A 25,551-nucleotide genomic window follows, 5' to 3' on the forward strand; every position below is an offset into this window, starting at 1 on the left:
CCACAGCTTTCCTAATACTTCGCTCTTCGCAATCATTCGCTTCTCGGAAGAAATAATGTCCATGGGTAAATTTTCGAGAATAAATTCGCGCCAAACGGAGGCTAATGTTTGTTTCTATGAATTATCGAGAAAAAAAAAGTGATTTTTGTAAGAAGAGTGATCAGTGCACCTTTCCCTCGGCAACAGATGGATGTCGTCCATTCAGCCACCCCGGTGCATGCGTGCCACACATGAATTCATGTGGTGGTGACTCTGGCATCTTTGAGCCTGCGGCTCCGGTGAAGCGGTACCACGCTTCTTCTATTTCGTCGTCACATGTTTCATTGCCCTTCCCATAGGTATTCTTCCTGTCAGCGCTGTCCAGAACTTTGTAGCCTTCACACTCTAATTTGCAATATGGCAAAAACAGAGCTGAAAAATGTCTGCGCGTGTCCCAAACTCACTTGTCAATCCATAGCAACAGTGTACATTTATTAAAATGGCGGAATTTTTTTTAAAGAAGCGGTTTTATCCACTTTTTAGTTAAAACACCGAAGACCATTCAGCACGCATGCCAACATCATGGAGGCTCAGCGTACACAAGATGAATTCATTTTTGTGAATGAAAGAATTTTTTGTGCCCCTGTCAAAGGACTGTTGGTAGAGAAACTAAAAGCTTAATTTTGCTATTTGAATAATTTAAACCTGGGAAAAAAACGACATTGCTTATCAATTTTTCCAAAATTTTGCCATGTTATCATGATGTCACTATGGTTTTATATTTGAGTCCGCAACAATTCGTGACGAGCGGAGACGTTTTTCAGTTTTTTAAGCAAGTTGATTGGACATTTAGGCACATATCAATCATGTCTAGGTGGAGAAAAACAATCTGGAATTCGTGGTAACCGTCGAGTATTGACTAGAATTTTGTTGGTTAGGGATGGAGATGCCTCTGTGAGGATTTGCGATGACCTGCGATGGCTCAAATTGATAAAAATGGGGAGGGAGAAGACCAGCGGAACCTGCCTTGGGCCAATAGTTGTTCTAGGTACTTTAAGATAGCCAAAAATATAAATAGAAAAATAGAAAAATAGAAAAAGACAAACATGGTCTGAGAAAATGTTCCGAAGGGGACCGAAAATTTTTTTGAGTAAGCGGGAAGCTTGAGTTCTAAAGGATGCACGAGTTACAGGGGGTGAAAAAAATCATCAAATGAATGACAAAAGTCCTAGAGTTCAATTTTGGTTCGAGTTAGCGAGGATTCGAGTCATCTTGGACCTTCTAAAACGTAGTTCAGAATCTACTGGAAATGTACCTCCAATCCCTCCCTTTGAGGTATTGACTTGAAGAAAATGTTCCGAAGGGGAACGAAAATTGTTTGGAGTTAGCGGGAAGCTTCAGTTGTCAAGGACGCACGAGTTACAGGGGGTGAAAAAAATCATCAAATGAATGACAAAAGTCCTAAAGTTCAATTTTGGTTCGAGTTAATGACGCATTCGAGTTAGCGAGGGTTCGAGTCATCTTGGACTTCAGAAACGTAGTTCGGAATCTATTAGAAATGTACCTGGAGCAAGTGGAGGGGGGTTTGTTGGCGGTTCTTTCTTCAGCTCTTCAATCTCACCCTCTACAGCAGTGAGCCGCTCTTTCAGTTCAGAGATCATCGAGCAAGCTGAAAATAAATTACGACAATGGTCCATGAATCGCTTTAGTGAAGCTATGCTTTAAATATAAGAGCAACGGAATGGAAAAGTTGTTTTCAGTTTTCAATAAGCTGCCGAGAGGTAAAATTATACAGCTAATTCGTTGTCAACTTTGTCCTTATTAGGGAAAACAGTTTTTTTATCTAATTTTATTTCTAAATCTGCGTTGTCGTGAAAACCTAAAGAAAACCATCTTAGTTGCTATTTCTTTAAGAGTGTTTTTTTTTTTAACTACAGCGGGTTACAAGTTTATTATTAGGTATTCATTGTTAAATTTTACCCTCTTTGCATTCTCCTAGTTCCTCCATGCTCTCCTCCAGTTCCTTCACCCTGTTCGAGAGCTTCTTAAATTTTCCTCCTCTTTCCCCTACAAGCACAGGTTTTACCTCTTCCATCAGAGTAACCAACAATAGGCAAACCAGAAATGTAGATATTCGTCGGGTAGACATTTCCGCTGGGTAAATGAAGGTAAAAATGCAGCTTACTCGTTACTGTCTTTCGCACTCACAGAAAAATTGATACGGTTGAAAAACACGTTATTCACCAATTTTATAACAATACCTCTAACCCTCTAAGAACTTTTATCCGCCTGTGTTATTCCGCCTGTGTTGCAGTTGATTTTGTCGCTGACTGGATCTCATCCTCTCTCTTTGAGCTTTTCAGCCTTTCTTGTAATTTTTTATTTTTAAAGGATCCTTACTCTTTTTTTATTTTCTATTTTTTAATTTTTTTTAACTTTTTCCCGAACTTTATACTCATGTACGTGAACTCAAAACAGATTTATATGAGGCTAGTGGGGATTATGCGGGTAAAAAAGCCACTTAAAGATAGGAATGTGTTTTCGGGATGATCATCAGTATTCACAATAAGGATTCTTGGCTAAATAATAGTAATGGGTCATTTTTTATAATTAAGTATTATGCTTCTGAGAAGAAAGTACTCCTTAATAACTTTTTAAATAGGTCGTATTTCATTTGAATGGTAAGCAAAAACAAGGGAGGACTATTTTGATGTTTGAACTTAAAGATGTTTAAGAAGAGTATCAAGGTTGTGTTTTTTGTAGAAATTCATGGAGCATCCTCGCCAATTTAAATTCATTGGCTTTTTACCGTGTAAAATTATGGAATTATGCATGGTGCACGAAAAAGTAATGGAACCAATTATTTTTTGTTAGTATGGTATGATTATATGAGCGCAACGGGTGAACATCAGCTAAAGACTTTTAGATAAAAACCTCGACCGTCGAGCGCTATTGAAGGAATTTTTCTTCTTTAAAACAAGAGTACTTCTGAGTTATATAGTTATTCCTCTCTGAACGTGTAGTGCTTTGCGTTCCTACTGAAAATAGAAATCCTTCGGAGTATGGCGGAGCTCTTAATTACTTACTTCGTAGTTGCTGTGCATGGAGATATAAACGGTATACACGACGGATAAAACAACCTGCGTGTGTAAAGGCCTTGTGGTTACAAAAGTAAAACGTCAGACGTTGATTACGTACCTGAAATGATCTTGGTCAATCTGTTAGTATTCAGTACTCAAACCTATCACAAAATGAAAGACGAAATGTTAAAATTGACCGAAATCTGTAGTGCTACACATTGATTGTGGACCAAAAAAGTCATTTAAAAAGAGGAGACAACCTCTGGTCCTCGGCTGATCGAAGGAATCCTCCAAAGACAAATTGCCAGCCTCCAGAAAAGTGACGGTTTTGTTTTGTAAGCGGGCGTTGGCCATGAAACGTTTCATCGTCTTATTGGTTGCTTATGATGTCAAGACTGCAGTGATAGGGTAAAATGAAATAGCAAAGTTTTTATTGTACTTACAAACAAACAATAAAAACTGTTCAACTCGACACCTCTTTTTCTTAGATGTGACTTTAGGTGTAAACATATAGTAATTTTCATCCTCCGCACTGAATTCATAATCAAAAAAATTAAACGAATAGCACGTAGCTCTCTTGGAGGCGGTACCTTGGGTACGCCCTTTCTTCTCCGAATTTCCTGTTTATTTTGTCGTTATGTAACAGTCTTCCAGAACTATATTCTCTTAGGATATCTCCTCGACTATGATATTAATTCTGTTAATAAGTTTACTATAATTTTTATATCGACAATCTTGTTTTTTTTTTTTTGCCTGAACTTGACCGTAAGACTAAGAAATTCAAGGTAGAAAATCATTTTGTAAAGCGTAAACATCTCGAAGGTAATATGTGAACTCCGCTCTGCGTAGCTCAACGTGATTCGCAAGTTAAGTGCAAAGTTATTAGTTATATCATTACTATAGGTAGCAGACAACAGTTATTCTACCAGGTGACAATAGTTAATCTACAAGCCGACAACAGTTATTCTACCAGCTGACAATAGTTAATCTACAAGCCGACAACAGTTATTCTACCAGCTGACAATAGTTAATCTACCAGCCCACAATAGTTAATCAATCAGCCGACAATAGTTAATCTACCAGCCCACAATAGTTAATCAATCAGCCGACAATAGTTAATCTACTACTATAACAAATAGTTGGAATGCAAAGCACTACACGACTAGAGAGGAATAGCCATATAATTCAGAGGTAAGACTCAGAACATTCGACAACAACAATTCATTTGACTCTGATGATGACTTTCCCTCAGGTTGTCAAAACGTCAATCGTTACTACCGACAAAATTCCTTCTCAGGACTACAATCACCCGGACGATCAAACCACTCTATTACAATGATGCCCTTGTTGAAATTTGTTGAAAATATCAAGTGTCAATGAATAATCTGTTATGTAATCCACAATAAATAAGAACATAAAAGCTTTTGCTAATAAAATACGCCGCTGAGGCTTCAGGACATCATCAAATTTGGAAGTGTCTATTTTTTGAGTTGAAAATACACATTCATTCATTAGGCTAAACCAGTACCGTAATTTGAATTGGTTTCCACCATAATGGGGAGCAAAAAAATATTTTCAAATAATTGAACAAACATGGAAACACTGCAAAAATCATTAAACGATATTAGTAGTTTATAACATCAAGAGGTTATAAACTACTATCTCTTGTACATTGAATTTTGTTAGAAGTTATTTTCTAACATATGTTGTTCAGTTGAAGTTTTCTTTATTCTTCTCTTTCTTACGTACAACTAATTACCTCGGGACTAGCTCAGATCTCTCTAGGAAAGTGTGGGTCACCGCTTATAAAGGTGACGCTTACTGAGCTGTCAATCTCTACCTTCCTCAAGCGTTTGCACTTAACTTGCGAATCACGTTGAGCTACGCAGAGCGGAGTTCACATATTACCTTCGAGATGTTTACGCTTTACAAAATGATTTTCTACCTTAAATTTCTTAGTCTTACGGTCAAGTTCAGGCAAAAAAAAAAAAACAAGATTGTCGATATAAAAATTATAATAAACTTATTAACAGAATTAATATCATAGTCGAGAGAATATAGTTCTGGAAGACTGTTTAATTTAAAAAATTAAAATTTACTTGTTCCGAGAAGCGAATGATTGCGAAGAGCGAAGTATTAGGAAAGCTGTGGACTTCGGATAACGGATGATGCCAAATAACATATATACCTGCACATTTCTAAGTCTAATGAATGCATTTATTCTCTCTTTCTCTTTTTTCTTTATTGCTGTGCGTGCAACAAAACGATCACATCGGAAACAGATGTTGACTTTCCAGCGCGACTTCATTAACAAACAAATTTATCCCTTCTAACGAAACAATAGCAGAACGTTTTCCTGCTAAAATCAACTTTTAAAAGAAGACTTTCATCGCATTGTAAGCAATGTTTGAAAATTGGAGAATATCACTGGAGGAATATCACCAGATAATCTCCAGGTTTAGCCAGGGCATATTCGACCACGCGACACATTTTAACCAATCGCGTTTTGGCAAAAACGTTTGTAAGTACAGATATTTACCGAAAAAAGTTTGCAACACACAACTTCTTCAAAGGAAAAAATAAAATTTTACAACAGGGCTCCTAAACAGAGCTTCTCTTTGTACATTTCTGTACCAGTGAGGGCACAGGCTTTATGACGTTATACGAGAAAAAAAACTTGAGTGTTTTCAATCCCCTTCTGTGACACAGCCAGATTTTAACATAACATTATATTTGTGGTGACTAGACATTTATTTTTCTTTTTAATTCCAAAATTTTTTGGTTTAGATATCCAGACAAGTTTGTTTCAACTGGGATGGCAACAATTGTAAATAGGATACCAGCATTGAAGTACGAAACTGTGACTCGTTCTTTATCTACAAACTGGTGAAAACGCCCGAATGCAAACTCCGTTATTGTGGCAGTGACTGAAGGATGATGGGTAATTAAAACTGAAGCACGTCACACGTTTACCGCTGAACCTTACAATCAGATTTACTAAAACTTTACAGGGGAAAGGCCTTAGCCTTAGTACTTAATATCAGCTGGTAGCATAAGTTCTTTCTGTAATGTAGACTTGAATTATTAAAAAGGGAAATAAAGAATTCATTATTGGTGGTAGATGTGCGGAAAAAGTGTGCAATCAAAGTGTTCGGAAATAACGACAATAGTTAATTTAGTTTCAAAACGGGATGTTGAGGTGTCTTTTAAGAATTAGGGCTTCAGATGTTCGCAGTCATAATCGCTCAACTGGGGTGATGATGCAAAAAAAAGAAAAGCTGAAAAAAGGAAATATAGATGGTATGTTTAGGCTTTTATCTGGAGGTAGTATTTTAACATAGGTACTCGGCAATTGTAAAACGGCTTAATAGAGTAACTACCGGGTATTGGGGTGTTCTTTCATTATCAGCGACTCAAAAGTTTATTGCTATTTAGTGTGATAAAGGTTTTATTTACGAGTAGTAAAAGAACATCTTCCTTTCATAGCCTTTTTCAGGCCCTCAGTCAGTGGAAGGGAGTGAAATTGCCGGCGAACGACGAACGGCGGATGTGTTTATCAGGGAAACAGCCTAACCCCACTGCCTCGCGTTTTGATAATATCACCAAAGAATTGATTAACGCAATAGGAGAAAATTCAACTCCGAAGAGCACAAAAGATGCCACTAAGTTTGGTGAGCAAAACTTTCTTCATCTACAGAATGGTTTCAACAACAAAACGAAATTACAAAAGAGTTTATCTTGAGGATTTTTCAACAATATTCATTTCGATTTCGGCAAATAATTCATTGTTAGTTATTAGTTAGTCATTGTCATTAACAACGGTGTGGTCGAGTTGAATGATCAAAGTTTAAGTTGCACTTTGTACAAATAACACAAAGAGTTTAAAATAATTCTTTTAGCAATTCATTGTTATACGGGCACATCATTTTAAGGTCTCTGGACTCTTCAAACGACCCGATAGAATTGAAATATCTATACATATCTTACTTCTGCTAATCGTTTAGCTATGATGTAAAGTACATCGTAGCTATTACACTTGAAACATTTTGGTGCTCTAACATCTGATAAAAAAAGAAGCACATACCCTATTTCTACCAGCAAAACATGTGTAGTAATAACCGGGTTTAACTCAATGAAAATCAGAGACAGAGGACTAAATAACTGAATTTTTTATAGGTTTCAAGAAGTCACTATTTTTTAGTTCCAATGTTTTCAATATGAAGTCGAAAAAGAAGGTTAAACAGATTCTATGGAGAGAACAATCTCCAAACGTGCTTAGCAAAACAGCTTTAACACATCTTTAAACTTTGGTGTCAATGTGGTAACTTCAATTTGTCCGCATGAAGTGGTCGAAAAGCAAATCAGTGGCAGGTAACACAGTAACACTACAGAACCAAAAGCACCTGTTATAACCTTCTGTAATCTTATTTAAAACAGATAAATGTCTAAATGAGAAGTAGAGCGTTCTATCTTAAGAGCCGAAATTGTGACAACTGTAATTGCATCATCTCGCATAAATTTGCAACTTAAAGAATCATCCCCTTTATCAAAATATATTATTACTTAATATATTGTTACTTACTCAGTAGGCAACTTCGCGAAACTGCTTTGACATTAATTAGAGAAGTGTGGAAAAAACCCAGTTTAATTGAATAAGATCATGGCTTGACCAACTGAGCTAATCCAGTTGTCATCTTGATTCAGGTTTACATCATCTTCATCTCAGTGGCTGGCATTAAAAAGTTTTGTTTTGACTCTTGCTTCATAAGAGAACTCCTCTTCATTGGACACAGCGAGTTTTTGAAAAGTGTTTCTTAATAAGCGTTTGAACATGATCAGAGGGGTAGTTGTGTTTGTGAGCATCATCTTTAATAGTAGGTATGTGTTAAAAGAAATAATTTCTTAAAACATGAACAAAACCCGTATGATCCTGACAAAATCTTGATTTCTTTTCACCTGAGGATGGGTAGCAGCGTTGCCGGAAAGCATTCTGAGAAACAGAACATGGGACAGAAAACGCCTATTCATCACAATAAAGCGCGGCAAAGCGTGGTAAAAAAGCAAACAAGTAAGGTCAAACTGGGAATGTTTTGTTACTACGTTACTAACTACTGAAGAGAATAATACGAACATCATCAAAAACTGCCGGACTTTATAAAGTACAGAATTTGTGTCTGAAGTTGGTAAAAATGAAGGTAAAAGATGAAGATTTGCCAACCAATAATTTGGCCCGGAGAGAAGTCGATCATTCATTCTTTTTTTATGCTTACATGCCAACTGAAATAGCATGCATTTTACTTTCTTTTACTACATATGTTTCCGACGGAATTCTAGGTTATTAGAAAGATTGTCATCCGGTTCAAAAAACTTGGTCTTTTGATGACCAAAAGTGCTAAAATTTTGTGACACGAGAAAAGGAAATCTAAAGCTACTTTCGTAAAAGTTTGAATAATTTAAAAAATAAAAAAGCGTTTCATGAAATGCTGTGCATAAGATGAAGTGAACTCCAAACAAACTGAGTAGGTACTCTTTGTCGTTATTCATTTCTGAGGTATTTCTCCGTTTTCTAAAAGTCTTCATTTATTCGCCGAGAAAAAAGCGGAATCATTTTGTACTGTATTTCCAGCTCGATTGGGCAGACACTTGCGGTCCGACTAAATGTCATTGATTGATCGTGGATAGTGTTGTGCGTCGATTGTATTACTAGCGTCGCTATTTGGTGCGATGATGGTCGGTGCGCGGACCTTTCCAATGAGTCGCGAGTGAAAAGGATCACCCGTAACCACTAGAGCTTATTACTGCCTGTTGCTAATAAGGATGAGTCAACGGTGTGAGAACATTGAAACGAGGCCACTTGATTGATTACTTTCAGGCCAAAGAACCTCTGCGCAAATTAGGTGGTCACGGTGTTTTAAAAATTCAAAACAAAATGGTGAATGAACAGGAAAAGTCTCAAATTCTTCATTTCCCAACGTTTGTTTTCCGGAAAACACATAAGTATTCTAATTCATTTTCAGTACTTGCGCATAACAGCGGTTGTCTTTTACATTTTCCTGCAAAATTTTGCGCTGGAAATTGTCGCGCGGTCGGCCAAAATTGATCTCTCTGAGCATGCCTGACGATGGACCGCTGTGTTGGAGTAACGCGATTGCATGCATTGACGGTCAATCAATGACAAGATGACAGAGCTGAATGACGTCTGTGCATACGCAAGACTTCGACGAGGAAAACGGATTTTGAGTTGGTTGCATGCTTGATTTTCCTTTCTGTTGCTTGTAGGCGTTTGCTTCCCCCGTTGCTTTCCTTTTACAGAACAGAGAGAGATAGAGATAGACTATGTTTTATTAAAATTACATTGCAGATAAAACTGAATTGCGTAACTTCACATTAATTAATTGTACAAACTGTTTCTGCAACACATATTTATGAAACTTGTTGCCGCTCTGTCGGTCTTACAACGATTAAGATTGAAATTCCTCTGTTTCCTAAAATTGTAATTAGCCTGATAACTTTTTGGATTAAAGAATGAATTTTGTTGTTTTTGTTTTCTAAAACTGATCGGAAAAGTGTCGATGTCAACTGTTCTTGGTGGGTTCTCAAGCTTGGGATGTTTGCTTGATCGAGGGCTTCTTTGTATGATGCTCCAGGGAAGATGCATGCGAGGGCTCTTTTCTGCACTCTCTCCAGATCAACTTGTAGATATTTCGGAAGTGCATGGTGGAACACTGGGCAGGCGTAGTCTAGGCAGGACCTGATGGTTGCGCAATAGATTGCTACAAGATCGATTGTACTTAGCCCGCTTAAGTTGAATCAAAAAATAGTGTTTTGAGTTGGATTTCTTTATTATTTCTGTAATATGGTTGTTCCAAGTTAGAGTTGAATTAATATTGAGTCCAAGAAGTTTAACACACTGCACAGATTCAATTAGTTCCCCGTCCACGTTGGTTTTTGGAAATTGGGGGTATTGAGGGCTAAAGCTGATCAACAGTTCTTTGGTTTTTGCGCAATTCAATTGAAATAGATTTTCCTCAGACCAGGACTGTACTTGGTCAACTGCACTTTGCGCGTGACTAATCTTTCCTTTCGGGACGGTTTCTGATACCGTCGTATCGTCAACGTATTTCCACAGATTAAAATTGTCGAGCGAAACTGACAAATCGTTTATCATTAAAAGGAAAAGCCAGGGGCCCAGTTTGGTTCCCTGTGGTACTCCGGCAGGCACTTTGCTCCACTCAGAGAAACAGTCATAGCCAAGTTTAACTCTCTGAGACCTATTTGAAAGGAAGTCAACTATCCAGTTAATAACGCTCTTCGGAATGTCCAGTTGATTCAGTTTTGATATTAGGATGGACTGATCAATTAGGTCAAAGGCCTTTCGGTAATCAAAAAGAAGGACCCGAACTGACGCTCCGTTTCCGTCTGTTGCTTCAAGCCAATTGTGTATCATGCTTATGAGTGCCAGTACAGTGGATGATCCAGATACCGTTCCGAACTGATTTGGGTCCGCTACTTTTTCCACGGCCGGTTTAATGAAGTCAGAAACTATAAAATCCTCAGCAAGTTTTGATAACGCAGGTGTAAGTGAAATTGGCCTTAGCTCCTTCTTGGGATCAGTCACTTGTTTTACCTTTGGGAGGGGTGTTATATTCGCCAATTTCCAAACTGACGGCAATTTTTGTTCTTTGTAGGAAGTGTTCAAAATGTCCGTTATGGGCTGTGCTAAAATTTCGGCGTATTCCTTTAGAACCCAATTAGTTATGCCGTCCGGGCCAGGAGCTTTGTGTTTGTTGAGGCGTTTCAGATTAATGTACACTCGATGTGTTGATATTTTAGGGAATTCGGCACCTTCTCCTGTAGGAAGGAGAACAGACGTGTTTTCACAGTTGATAGGCTGATAAGACTGGAGCGGTTCTAGAAGAGCTTCATTTATTGCACTGGCGATTTCTTGGGGGGACATGTTGGTGAATTGCTGTACATCGAGGGAGGACAGTAAATTGGGGTTTTGTTTTTTGGATCCACTCAGTTTATTTATCTCTTTCCACCACTGACGGGGATTCACACCTTTGAGATCTTGCACTTTTGAAGTATAGTAGGCTACTTTGCATAGTTTCCTTTCTCTATTGACAGCATTGCGGTAGAATCTGAAAACTGGACCCTTCTTGTTGGAATGAAATGCATTTTGACGCAAACGAATCAACTCCTTGAGTTTTATTGTCATCCAAGGGGCGTCCTTCGGGTAAACTTTAATCGACCTTTCTGGCATGATGTTATTTATGCCGTTTGTTATCAGTTCGTTGAAATTGCGGACTTTTCCCTCACAGGAGCTTTGCATATTGATGCATGACCAGTCGACATTGCTGAGATAGCGGCCGAGACTTGTCTTCTTGCTTTCTCTCATATCCCTGATATTGATCTTTTTCCTGGTATGTTGGTTCAGTATCCTTTCCTTCGGCTTTACGATGACTGTGCTATGGTCTGACAGACCAAAGGGGGGAAAGCTCTCGGGCGTTGAGAAGTGATTGCCCATGTTTGTTAGTATTAGATCAAGCGTGACCTGGCCTCTTGTGGGGAATTTAACAAGCTGCTTTAATTTAAAATGGTTCCGCAAATGGCACATATCAAGACGGTTAAAATAGCCAGTGACAATAATTCCACAATTTGGATACAAAGATTCGGCTGATTTCAAACTGTCAAATAGATGGTTGAGCAAATTCTGACTGTCGGATTCTGCTGGACTGTTACGGCCTGGGTAGTAAACGACGGCCAGCAAGATGCAACCTCCAAAATCTTTGTACACCCCCTAAAAATTTCAAAAATTCATTTCTCCTTAAAAACACCGGAAATAGGAAAATTCCTTCAACGACAAGAAAATTCCTGGGTTTTAAATGCTAGCCCCTTTTTTCTCCGCAAACTTCGCTGAATCTTGAATCTCGAGCGCTTGAGCCCGCGTTATTGATCGCATACCTGCGACGTAGCTTTTCGTCAAAATAATACTTCCAAAACATGCACAAAGAAGGAAACCGCGAAAATCATTAAACGATATTACATACTAAAAGATTACAAACTGTAATCTCTTGTACACTGAGTTTTTATTGTTTCATTTTAAATACAAAATTTGTTATTTCATTCTACCCTATCACTGCAGTCTTGACATCATAAGCAACCAATTAGACTATGAAACGTTTCATGGCCAACGCCCGAATACAAAACAAAACGTTCTCTTTATTCGAGGCTGGCAATTTGTCTTTGAAGGACCTTCGATCAGCCGAGGACCAGAGGTTGACATTTATGATCTTTTTCTCTTATTAACTGACTTTTAATCCACAATCAATGTGTAACGCTGCAGATTTCGGTCAATTTTAACATCTCGTCTCTCTTTATGTGATAGGTTTGAGTATTGAAGACTAACAGATTGACCAAGATCATTTCGGGTATGTATACGCATAGGCAGGTTGTTTGCGTACGCTGGTTGTTTTATCGGTCGTGTATACCGTTTATATCTTCATGCACAGCAACTACGAAGTAAGTAATTAAGATCTCTGCCATATTACGAACGATTTCTATTTTCAGTTTAAATGCAAAGCACTCCACGATCAGTTTAGGTCATGTCAGTTTGTCATGTGATTTGGCTTTTTCAGTCCACAGTTACTCTGAAAGTTGAAAATTGAAAAAAAAAAAAAGAGTTAAAACAGTGAATTCTAAATATTTCGCCTTTTTTCTTTTTCTTTTACATTCCATAGTGTGTTTGATTAGATGGAATAGAGCAATGAAATTGAGGAGTATTTTCTTCCTAAATGACCATCAGCTTTGACGCAACTGTTTACTCTCTTTTTTCATGGAATAGCTATATAACTCAGAAGTACACTCCTTTTAAAGAAGAAAAATTCCTTCAATAGTGCTCGTCGGCCGAGGTCACGGTTTTCATCTAAAAGTCTTTGGCTGATGCTCACCCGTTGCGCACATATAATAATACCATACTAACAAAAAAATTAATTGGTTCCATAATTTTCTCTTGCACCATGAATAATTCCAAAATTTCCCACAGTAAAAGGTGAATGAATTTAAATTGACGAGGATGCTCCATGAATTTCTACAAAAAACACAACCTTGATACCCTTCTTAAACATTTTTAAGTTCAAACATCAAAATAATCCTCCCTTGTTTTTGCTTATCATTCAAATGAAATACGACTAATTTAAAAAGTTACTAAGGAATAGTTTCACTTGTCACAAGCATGATACTTACAAACAATGATCCGTTACGAACAAGACTATTATTTAGCAATCCCCACTGTGAAGTCTTTGCTCTATACAGCGCCAACATGCCAAATTTTAAAATTAGAACAAAGAGGAAAATTTTAAAGAATGAAATCACCAAGGCGAATCTACTGTTCTGCTCATTACTGCAAGGATAAACGAGCGGGGATAACTACTATCAGCATTGCTTTAAATTGTGCTGCTTTTAAAACACCAAGATGTATGCATACACGTTCTCAGACAGCGTCCCGAGCAAAATTGATTGAATGCTACGCGTGACGATCAGGTATTAACAAATACATTTTTATCCCGAAATTCATACTGAAACAGATGACCATCGCGAAAAAATACATTCTTTTATTTTTTTTCTCAGAGGGTACGGTAACGAATCCTGCAATCTAATTGGTTCTTAGTGCGGTCCGTATTTTCCTATCTCTGCCCACGGGCAACAGTAACGCTTTCGTGAGTCGCCGAGTACATCCCCATTTTTGTTGCCATTTTTCATAAATATATCTCGTTTCTCCGGCTGGGCAGTATTTTTAAGCAAAGACGTCGGTCACTACTTCAAGCCGGTAAATAACTTATTAATCCTCTCTTTTCTCCCTCTCAAATCACTTTGGTTGACAGAGAAATATTGGTTTCAAATTAAATTTGTATTAGTACCAATGTCATTAAATTGGTTGGCAAGCGGCCTAAAAACCGTCTGTAATTAATTTTAATCCTTCACAAAACTGAAGTACCTAGAAAGTTAAAAAGTGAGGTATTTTGTTACAATTGAATTGATCGATGGAACTTTCATTCATTTAATATCTGAATTCTCTCAAACAATTTGTTCGTAGTGAAAGGGCGAGCGAAGTTTTCAGTTCTACTAGCTACGAAGAAGTCTTCGGTGAGTCTTTCCAAGTCCCGGCGTTCAACCTGGACATTTGTACCGTAAATTGCACAACAGAAAATGCAGGAATTCAATGAGAAAAAGACGCATTAAATCCCCTTGTTTCTAGTTGAAGTGTCTCATTCGAATTTAGTTTTTGTAGAGGAAAGACCAGATTTACACGCGCCATTGTAGCAAACAAACGAGCAAACACTCACAACGTCAAAATATAAAATTTGAATTTACTTACGACTACCTTCCTTGCCATTTACTTACTGAACAGAGGTAAATATTCGTACATTAATCGTCGATGAGACTGAATAATACTTTCCGTAAGATTGAAGAAAACATTGCTGTCACAATCCTTGCCAAACTAGTTCCTTTGTTTTTACAAAAATGTACTTGCGGTTTGTTTTTTCTTACGCGCTCTCTAATTGACAGGTGTCAGATTGTGACATATAGTTGTAAAAATAATGTTTCAAAGTTTGTTTGGAAACCTTTTAAATCACCTTTATCGTTACGCAAATGAAAAATGTTTCGGTGAAGCCTCTCTCTTTAATTTGCATTACCTCTATTTTAACTACCATTTACTCGCTCAAAAATTGTTCAGTTTACGGAAGATCTTGCTGTAATCACAGCCCTAAATCATTGGGGTTCCTTTGGAATGAATTTCGTCAGTTTTCAGGAAAAAAAAAAATGTCTTTCACTAGCCTAACTCGGTCCGTATTGGGAAAAACTGTGCCTGAGGTCGTGAGTACCGCCCGAGGCCGTAGGCTGGGGAATAACACATATATCTTTAAGTGGCTTATTTACCCACATAGTCCCCAATAGCCTCTTATAAATCTGTTTTAAGTCCACGGACATGAGTATCAAGTTCGGAAAAAAGTTAAAAAAGAAAAAGTAGGGATCCTTTAAAAAAAAAATTAAAAAATAATGAAAAATAAAAAAAAAAGGCTAAAAAACTCAAAGAGAGAGAGGATGAGATCCAGTCAGCCACAAAATCAATTGCAAGATCTGAGAATGGCCTGGGCGGTTAGAGGCTCCCAGTGAGTTAAAAGTATTGTCCTATTTCTTACCCCCAGCAAAGCAAATAATGAAAAATAAAATTGGTAAATAACGTGTTTTCCAACGCCACTAAACTGTCAAAATAGTATAAGGCACCCCACCAAATTTTCTGTGAGTGCGGAAGACAATACCGAGTAAACTGTGTTTTTACCTTAAATTTACCCAGCGAAAATGTCTACCCGACGAACATCTGCATTTCTGGTTTGCCTGTTGTTGGTTACTCTGATGGAAGAGGCAAAACCTGTACTTGGAGGGAAAGGAGGAGGAAAATTTTCGAAACTATCGAACAGGGTGAAGGAACTGGAGGAGAGCATGGAGAAACTAGGAGAATGCAAAGAAGGTAAAATTTAATAATGAATACCTAGTAATAAACTTGTGACCCTCTGTATTTGAAAAAAAAACCCTCTGAAAGAAATTGCGACTAAGATGGTTTTCTTTAGGCTTTTCACAACAACACAGATTTAGAAATAAAATTAGGTAAAAAAAAACTGTTCTTCCTAATTAGGACAAAATTGACAACGAATTAGCTGTGTAATTTTACTTTTCGGCGTCTTATTGAAAATAGAAAATAAGTTTTTCCTTTAGTTGCTCCTAGATTTAAAGCGCAACTTCACTAAAGTGATTCATGGATCATTGTCGTAATTTATTTTCAGTTTGCTCGATGATCTCTGAACTAAAAGAGCGGCTCACTGCTGTAGAGGGTGAGATTGAAGAGCTGAAGAAAGAACCGCCGACAAACCCCCCTCCACTGGCTCCAGGTACATTTCTAATAGATTCCGAACTACGTTTCTGAAGTCCAAGATGACTCGAACCCTCGCTAACTCGAATGCGTCATTAACTCGAACCAAAATTGGACTTTTGTCATTCATTTGATGATTTTTTCACCCCCTGTAACTCGTGCATCCTTGACAACTGTAGCTTCCCGCTAACTCCAAACAATTTTCGTTCCCCTTCGGAACATTTTCTTCAAGTCAATACCTCAAACCATGTTTGTCTTTTTATATTTTTATATTTAAGTTTTTGGCTATCTTAAATTACCCAGAAGAACAATTGGCCCAAAGCAGGTTCCGTTGGTCTTCTCCCTCCCCATTTTCAGCAATTTGAGCCATCGCAGGTCATCGCAGAGAGGCATCTCCATCCTTAACCAACAAAATTCTAGTCAATACTCGACGGTTACCACGAATTCCAGGTTGTTTTTCTCCACCTAGACATGGTTGATATGTGTCTAAATGTCCAATCAACTTGCTTGAAAAACTGAAAAACGTCTCCGCTCGTCAAGATTTTTGCGGACTCAAATATAAAACTATAGTGACATCATGATAATATAGCAAAGTTTTGGAAAAGATTGATAAGCGACGCCGTTTTTTGCCCAGGTATAAATAATTCAGGTAGCAAGATAAAGCTTTTAATTTTTCTATCAACAGTCCTTTGACAGGGGCACAAAAAATGTTTTCATTCACAAAATGACGTTGAGGCTCCATGATGTTGACATGCGTGCTGAGTGGTCTTTAGCACGCATAAAAATTGGATATCACCGCTTTTTTAAAAAAATTCCCGCCATTTTAACAAATGTTCACTGTTGCTATGTATTGACAAGTGAGTTTGGGACACGCGCAGACATTTTTCAGCTCTGTTTTTGCCATATTGCAAATTAGAGTGCGAAGGCTACAAAGTTCTGGACAGCGCTGACAGGAAGAATACCTACGGTATGGGCAATGCAGCATGTGACAACGACATTGAAGAAGCGTGGTACCGCTTCACCGGAGCCGCAGGCTCAAAGATGCCAGAGTCACCACCAAATAAAAACACGTGTGGCACGCATGCACCGGGGTGGCTGAATGGACGACATCCATCTGTTGCCGAGGGAAAGGTGCACAGATCACATTTCTTACAACAGTAAAATTTTTTTTCTGGGTAATTCATATGAATGAATTCAAGACTCCGTTTGGCGGGAAATTATTCTCGGGTATTTGCCAACGAACATTATTTGTTCCGAGAAGCGAATGATTTTCGAAGAGCGAAGCTTTAGGAAAGCTGTGGACTTCGGATAACAGATGATGCCGAGGGATATGTAAACGAGCACATTTGTAAGCCAAATGAATGCATTTATTCTCTCTTTCTCTTTTTCTTTATTACTGTGCGCGCAACAAAACGATCACTTCGAAAACAGATGTTGATTTTCCACCAATTGGTTAATAAGCAAATTTATTCCTTCTAATGAAACAAAAGCAGAACGCTCTCCAACTAAAATCAACTTTTAAAGGAAGACGTTTATCGCATTGAAAGCAATGTTTGAAAATTGGAGAATATCACTGGGGGAATATCACTGGGGGAATATCACTGGGAGAATATCACTGGGGGAATATCACTGGGGGAATATCACAGGGGGAATATCACTGGGGGAATATCACTGGGGGAATATCACGTCGTACATTTCTGTACCAGTGAGAACACAGGCTTTATGACGTTATATGGGAAAAAAAACCTGAGTGTTTTCAATCGGCTTTTATGAAAATTTTTGTTTTCAATCATGACACAGCGTAACATATATCTTAATTCTATCATAAGACTATATTTGTGGTGACTAGACATTTATTTATCTTTTCAATTCCAATGTTTTTTGGTTTAGGTATCCAGACAAGTCTGTTTCAACTGGGATGGCAACAATTGTAACTGGCAAGCCGGCATTGAAGTACGAAACTGTGACTCGTTCTTTGTCTACAAACTGGTGAAATCGCCCGGTTGCCAACTCCGTTATTGTGGCAGTGACTAACGGATGATGGGCAATTAAAACTGAAGCATGTCACACGCTTACGGCTGAGCCTTACACTCCAACACAAGAACTTTACAGGGGAAAGGGGACGTATACTTATATCAGCCTTAGCACTTGATATCAGCTGGTAGCAGAAGTTCATTCTGTAATGTGGACTTGAATGATTGAAAAGAGAAATAAAGGATTCATTATTGGTGGTAGTTGTGCGGAAAAAGTGTGCAATAAAAGTGTTCGGGAAAGCTCTCTGTATTTAAAGGATGGTTTTAACAACAAACGAATTTACAAAAGAATTTATCTCGAGGATTATTCAACAAGATTCATTTCACTTTCGGCGAATAATTGTTAATCATTGTCACTAACAACGGCGTGGTCAAGTCCAATTACCGAAGTTTAATTTGCACTTTGTAAAAATAAGAAAAAATAATGCGTAAAACAGCTTTAACACATCTGAAACACATCTTTAAAATTTGGTGTAAATGGGGATATTTTTAAGATACTATACTCGGGAAACATCTTCGCGAAACTGCTTTGACATTCAGACATGGTTTGATGCTACTCTGGTTTTAGATTGATTGAATGTAACCGAGAAGTTACAATTCATAGACCCAATGTTTCGACACACCTTTCTAGTGCCTTCATCAGGGATGATTTAAACGCTGCAACAAGAGGTCCTTTTAGACGCTCACTAATTAGCTACCCCATTCACTTGATGAAATCTGAAAAGAGCATATCAGGAGAATATTTCTTTTATTTTGAAATCACGTGTATGATTACAGACCAAATTACCATAATTAAGTTTATTAATTTTATTAAGTAGCTCTTCTTGATTCAATCATTTAAAGCCACTTAAGCAAAATCAAAAGGAAGGTTGTCGTGATATTTTACGAAAATAAACAGCATTGGTATAGTTGCTGTGGTAGTAGGATTTGCGTTGTCGTTAGTTTCGGTAGTAGTAGTAGGTCGGTAAGTGTTTCATCGGCTGAAGTCTTCGTTGTAGTTGTTCTTTGAAAAAACACGGTCAAAGTACTTGTTCTCGTCGAATGAGCTGCCTGTCGTGTTGCATACGAGTTGTCGTAACGACTTACCAGGCAGTCTTGAAAAGGTAGTTTTACTCTTTCTTCGACCTCCCTGGTAAACTGTATAGCAGTGTTTTGTTTGTTAAGGTGGTGGTGAAATGCGTCGATTTCGTCGTGTCGCACGGCGGTTAATGCACCGTCAACGTAGCGTAACCAAAAACGGTATCGTTTGTCTGCAAGTCGAAAGGGCGCTTTCTAGATGTTCTGCCTCATAATTTCCGCTACAACAACAGAAACTTGAGATAGCTGTACGGTGTAACTGTTTGTAGTGTACTGAAAGTAAGTTGACGTTTGTCAAAGGTTTAGTAAGTCCATAATGTCCTCTATCAGTAGCGGTAGAGGGTCAGTAGATTGTCGCATTGCAGTCTTAGTACATTGTAGCGCCAATTGAAGTGGAAGCGATTTCACATTAAATGACATTGGTCTGTCACGGTCGTCAGGTATCTGTATAGTCTTAGTGGCGTAAATGAAGTCCTCAGTGGATTGTAGTTTACGTCTGGATTTGATGGTGAGTGGTTGTAGTCATGTTGTCGTCAGGTACTTGGACAGTTGGTATGCAGGAGAAGTACAGAAAGGAGCAATCTTCCTGATTAGTTGACAACGAGTTAGCTCTATAATTTTACCCTTGGCAGCTTATTGAAAATTGAAAAAAAGTTTTCCAATTAGTTGCTTTTATATTTAAAGCATAGTTTCACTAAAGTGATTCATGGACCACTGTCGTAATTTATTTTCAGCTTGCTCGATGATCTCCAAACTGAAAGAGCGGCTCTCTGCTGTAGAGGGAGAGATCGAAGAGCTGGAGAAAAAAACCGGGGAAAAGGGACTTATACTTCATATCAGCCTTAGCACTTGATATAAGCCGGTAGCAGAAGTTCTTTCTGTAATGTGGACTTGAATGATTGAAAAGAGAAATAAATGATTATTATTGGTGGTAGATGTGCGGAAAAAGTGTGCAATAAAAGTGTTCGGGAATCACGACGATCCTCTAATTAATTTTCAAAACGTGATAATGAGGTGTCTTTTCAGAATTGGGGCTTCAGTTGTTCGCAGTCATCTTCGCTCAACTGGGTTATTAATTTAAAAAAAGTAAATATAGATGGTATGTTTAGGCTTTTATCTGGAGATAGTACTTAATAAAGGTACTCGGCAATTTCTCGTAAAGGGTTTAAAATAATTGAGACTAGTTGTAAACTTAACTACTTTAAGAATCGATTGCATGTGAAACGGCCCTCGAGGCCACTTAACTAAGAAGACATATAATATTCGTAGATATAATATTCGTAGATAGCAGTGTGGCTATAAAACCCTATGTCTGTTCGATTTCGTAAAGGACTTTAATATCTGAAGATACAACCGACGCTAACCCCTAGGAAAACTAGAAATAATACTCGAAATACAGTAAACGGTTTGAACCCTGGGGTAACATGTAATAGTGTAGTTTGAGTGCAGTCCTGAGAAGGAATGTTGTCGATAGTGGTGACTGATGTCAAGTGAATAGTTGTTGTCAGTCGAATGTTCGAAGTCCGAATTGTATAAACTGATTGGTCAGTTTTACCGTGATGTTATTGGCTGTAAGACTCAAGCGGCTTAGGTTGATCGTGATTAGTCGGTCTCGATCCGTTGGTAAAGTTGAGTCGTTCTGTTCGGTTCGTTTTTGATGTGAATGTCGTGAATGAGTCTTTTGTATGGTGCCGGTGGTGGTTTACTCCTGTTAAGGGGAGTGTGGTCTAAGTTAGTAAACCAGCTTTCCAGAGTCAGTCGTTAAAAGTAGGTGCTGTAGGTTAGGCAATGCACAGAGTCCCAGTCAATAGTGTGGTTCTTAAGTCGGTGATGTTTAGCAATGTGACTGTTGATATCGCCTTTCCTCGTCGCTCTGTTCAGTTAGTGTGATTGTGAGTTTTCTGCCAGTCTCGCCGAGGTAGGAGGCGTGGCAGTCGGAGCAATTGATCGTATAAACTACTCCCTGTCGGTTCCTCGGTTCGTCTTTGTCTTTAACGTTAGTCAGTAACTGACGGAGTGTGGTAATGGGTTAATCTACTAGCCAGCGATAATTATTCCATTAGCCGACAGTAGTTTTATCACTTTCATTCACGTCTTTATCCGCAGTTCAAATTTATGACTTTCATATATTCTTAACCGTTTATTTATCACTTCACGGGTTTATTTAGAACCAAGCTCATGACCAGCTCCCAGTTGGCTTGTTAGCCCAGTTGGTAGAGCGCTGCACTGGTATCGCAGAGGTCATGGGTTCAAATCCCGTACAGGCCTTATTTTCACTGTTCCCGTACAGGCCTTATTTTCACTATTTTTACTGCCTAAGTAGTGCACATTACTGCGAGGATTACTTTCATTCACGTTTTTATCCGCAGTTCAAATATATGACTTTCATATATTCTTAACCAGTAGTTAATCTAGCAGCTGACAATAGTTAATCTACCAGCTGACAACAGTTATTCTACCAGCTGACAATAGTTAATCTACCAGCCCACAATAGTTAATCAATCAGCCGACAATGGTCGAGACGTTTTGCGAACTTTGACTCTGGTTGGAAACAGACCTTACACAAAATTTACAAAACGACAAGTGACAGAAAGTTAAGAGAATTTGGTTATAAGGTTTTCCACAGAATATGAGTCACTAATGAGGAACTCAAGCAATTCAAAATCAGGAATGATGACTTATAATTTCAATGTAAAAATCCTGATTCATTACAACACACCTTTTTTGAGTCCTATGAGTATTCAATTCCATCAAGAAATCCTATCGTGGTTCAATACTTTGAATAACACCCACATAAGTTTATCTGTTGACCAAATTTTACTTCAGAATTACCCCCCTCCTGCTGTTAGCGATGACCTCCGACGCCGACTGGATTTGCTTATCCTACTAACAAAAAGGTACATATATAGTTGTAAAATTAATGAGAAAAATCTCAATAATTTACAATTTATAAATAAGATAAAAATGCAATGGAAAATTGAGAATTTAATTCAAGGTAGTCAAATACAAATATTGTCAACAAACCTCTTCGTGTGTTCTTCTTTTTTTCGTGTTTTATTAAATTTATCGAATTGGTATTTCATTTAGTTATAAGCAATCAAGTAATATAAATAATTTTACATTAAATAAATGTAATCTTGTACATACAGGGTAAAAAACAAAAAAACTAGAAGTCCATATCATGTCTTATTGCGAAATAATAATAATAATAATTAATGAAAAAAAAGAGATATGAATAATGTAAGAAAAGTGTTGTAATTGCCAGTGGTGTAAGTAACCAGTATTGTAAATACTGTAAGTAATGTATGTAATTAGCCGTAAGTGATATTGTGTATTGTTATCAGTGCAAGTAAGCAGTATTGTAAGTAATGTATTATATTACGGTGTATTGTCGAGTGCTGTAAGATTTATTAGTATTATTATTATTTTTAAAAAAATGAAGACTTTGACTACACAGAAATCGATTGTATGGTCGGAATTGAAATGTGTTCGAGCAACGATTCTTAAAGCGTTGTTCGTTGCCAACAACAAAGGGAAGCGTTGTTGCGTTGTTCGTGTCTAACAACAAAATGAAGCTTTGACCTTTTACCGACATGTCAAACGCGACAATCGACATTCTTTTACCAAGTTTTCTCATCTGTTATTGTTAAGAAAGTCACAAATAAACACAAAAGAACTTCATTTGTATGTTACGCTGCATCCGTGCATTTTGTTGTTGTAGAAACGAAAAACGCTTCCCTTCATAGTATTATTTAAGATTTAAGCTTACTCTTACTTTGGTACAATACGCTTTCCATGAGTATCATGCTCGAAGATTGGGCAGGTATTTGGAGGGAAGGACCACGGTGCAGATTTCCTCTCAGCCTCCTCGGAGACCTCAAGCACCCTTTTCATCAACTTTTGGAATGCTGCACGACCTTTGCAACTGCCTTTGTCTCGCATTTGGGCCAGTTTGCCCACGTGCTCACCCGCGGTCTTCAGGCTTCTGAAAGGGCATCTATCTTTGAAAGCGGGGCAGTTTCCAGTGATGTCTTTGAGCTTATCAGTCAGACCTCCATATGGGCAAGCACCTTTACCAAATACCGGGCACTTTTCGGCAATCTCATCGAGCTTCAAAAAATGTGGATACTGCAGGATAAAACGAAGTTATGGACATAAGTTTATTGGCCTTGCCTTGATTGATAGCCAGTTACAGCACAGGCAGCCCAAGCTCCAGCTGTGAGATGATCATCTCATGGCTAGAGAGTGGGCTGCTTAGGGTTACAGGCCAGCTGCTAATCACTCGTAAGTCTATCGCGCTCTTTTGATTTAAAATCCATCGCTCTGCAGGATGGTTCTCATTTCGTGATTTATACTTAAAAGGTGAAAATGATGGCATTTTACCGATAATGGGGAATTCAAAAAAACAATCCCCTTGATTTGAAAACACCTAGGATGGGAACTTTGCATTTCGAATGATATCTTGCTGAGAAGTTTATAGCAGTAGACTTAGACATAAAAGAATGGGAAAACCGTACACAAGATCGATCGAGCTGAAGAAAAACACTTAGAAAAAACCTCAAGAAAAGGGGAGGAGAAGCTTAGAGCTATCTGAGGGTAAAACACGGCACAACGTAAGGCAAATCAGGAACAACTGATTGACACTTAGAACGAGAACAGAGCCGGGTTGTAGAGAGGACTGTCATTCCCAAGTTGGTCAACACAGTCATATTAGGCGCTGTTCCAGCGCTACCCATTCTAGAAGCGCAGATGCTGGCCACTTGTGACCAAAAGATGCTACATTATTATTATTATTATTATTATTTAGTAGAATTTACCCACCACAGTGTACGCAGGCATCAAAATTGGCTCTCCCTTGCTGTCCCTGGCAAACGGGTAGCCACTCTTGAAGAAGGGGCAGGAGTCGGTTTCGTGCTCTAAGTGCTTTCCTTACTAAGAAAGACGACAGCCTTCATAAACTCGATCAATTGACCTTCACTTTTGCACTGGTCAAGCCATATCAAGCTTGGATCACTTGAGGCTTAAAAAGTTATGAGTTAAAGTTGATTGCAAAGTTCAGTGGCGCAGCAGTAGTTCACTCTGTCACTGACTCTCCCAACTGATTGCATAGGATGAAGGAGTCAGTTTAAAAGGCGAGCACACAAAGCAGGGGGAGGGGGAAGGGGGAAGCGACGAGGTCTGGGACCGTGAAACGATGATCACACAAATAGCAAAGCCGTCAATTCACGAGCTTGTCAGCGGTCTCCCTAAGCCACGCAGGCCGCTCAAATCCTTTACGCGCGGAATTGGTCTTGAATTACTCTTACGGTTGTTTTTCTATAACGATTTGAAAATTTTATCGTAGTTTAATTATATATTATGAATACCCCCTTTTCTTTTGCCTTTTTGTTGATTTTTCTTCGGTTAAGCCTGCTCGAGGATGCGAGGAACCTTAATAATTAATAATTCTAAATTCAAGATCAAAAGTCTTTCAATAAAATATTTAATAAGAGTGGTTGGAGGATTTGTTTTTTTTTTCATAATGACGTCAATTTTGCCTTATGAATTTTTTCCTATTAAAGCCACGTTTTAATTCTGTTCTATTTCATAATGGTGATCTATTTTAAATGGGCTCAAGGATTTTGTATCGAAGAAACCTTCTCTTCACTCTTCCTCTTCTGTTTGCCATGAGATCGTAAAGATGATCGTGACTCTAACAATAGTAATGATAATAATAATACGTATAATAATGATAATAAAAATGCAAGATTTTCTCACCTCTTGAAAGATGAAATTAATAACTTCAATTAGGACAATAAAATTATAATCAGTCGGGCTCTCACTAGAAGCTGCACATAATCTACCAATACAGGGTGTCTTCTTAATAGTTTTGAACATTGCCCAACTGTGGTAAATCACTGAATCTCAGAAAGAAAAGATGGAGAAAACGGCAATCATCTTAGCAATCCGACAGTTAATCTCGTACCCAGATCCTACTGTGTACTGAGACTAAATCACTTGTCCGTGGAAGGTCTGGGTTCCGGACTATTTTCCTGAAGATAGATCTAGTCGGTCATAATTAACGCAGTAAGCCGCAGTTTGTTTTTAAAATAAAACTGCACTTGCATCAAAGAGAAACACAATTTTTTCATTAATTGTGAATTCTCACGGGAAAAAAGTTTTTTAAAAAAAAAATTTCGGTATCCACGCCATTATGAATAAAATTTTATTGTATTTTCTTTCTTAATATTTCAAATGTATAAGTGCCTCGTATTTACTTTGCCAACTCAACAAGTGGTAGTTTAATTTGATTCAAAGGCGAAAACTTACGCAAAACAGACATAGTCGTAATTAACGGATAATTTTTGGTGCGATTGAAGTGCACCGGAAACTCTTTCTTTTTTCATATTACATTGCACACATATAAAATTAAAAAAATAACCCTAATCCTAAACCCAAGCTAATTCTAGAT

The 25,551-nt window shown here is 38.0% G+C and overlaps 1 protein-coding gene and 1 pseudogene across 1 annotated transcript; one reads left to right on the forward strand and one right to left on the reverse strand.

The window, feature by feature from the left end:
- The first annotated feature begins 15,422 nt into the window (after positions 1-15,422).
- Positions 15,423-18,024, forward strand: LOC131797107 (pancreatic secretory granule membrane major glycoprotein GP2-like). The gene is made up of 4 exons (XM_066171851.1): positions 15,423-15,591; positions 15,905-16,009; positions 16,907-17,121; positions 17,881-18,024. The coding sequence occupies exons 1-4, from the start codon at positions 15,423-15,425 to the stop codon at positions 18,022-18,024; spliced, it is 633 nt and encodes a 210-aa protein (XP_066027948.1).
- A 4,847-nt stretch (positions 18,025-22,871) lies between these two features.
- LOC131797060 (uncharacterized) lies at positions 22,872-25,422 on the reverse strand (annotated as a pseudogene).
- Positions 25,423-25,551: the final 129 nt, after the last annotated feature.

Source organism: Pocillopora verrucosa, chromosome 9 (assembly GCF_036669915.1).
Source record: "Pocillopora verrucosa isolate sample1 chromosome 9, ASM3666991v2, whole genome shotgun sequence".
Lineage (NCBI taxonomy): Eukaryota > Metazoa > Cnidaria > Anthozoa > Scleractinia > Pocilloporidae > Pocillopora > Pocillopora verrucosa.

Excerpts from the sequence above, each read along its gene's own strand:
- LOC131797107 (XM_066171851.1), top strand. The coding sequence starts at position 15,423 with ATGTCTACCCGACGAACATCTGCATTTCTGGTTTGCCTGTTGTTGGTT. Across the intron at positions 15,592-15,904 it reads ACTAGGAGAATGCAAAGAAG|TTTGCTCGATGATCTCTGAA; the intron begins GTAAAATTTAAT and ends ATTTATTTTCAG. Across the intron at positions 16,010-16,906 it reads CCCCCCTCCACTGGCTCCAG|AGTGCGAAGGCTACAAAGTT; the intron begins GTACATTTCTAA and ends ATTGCAAATTAG.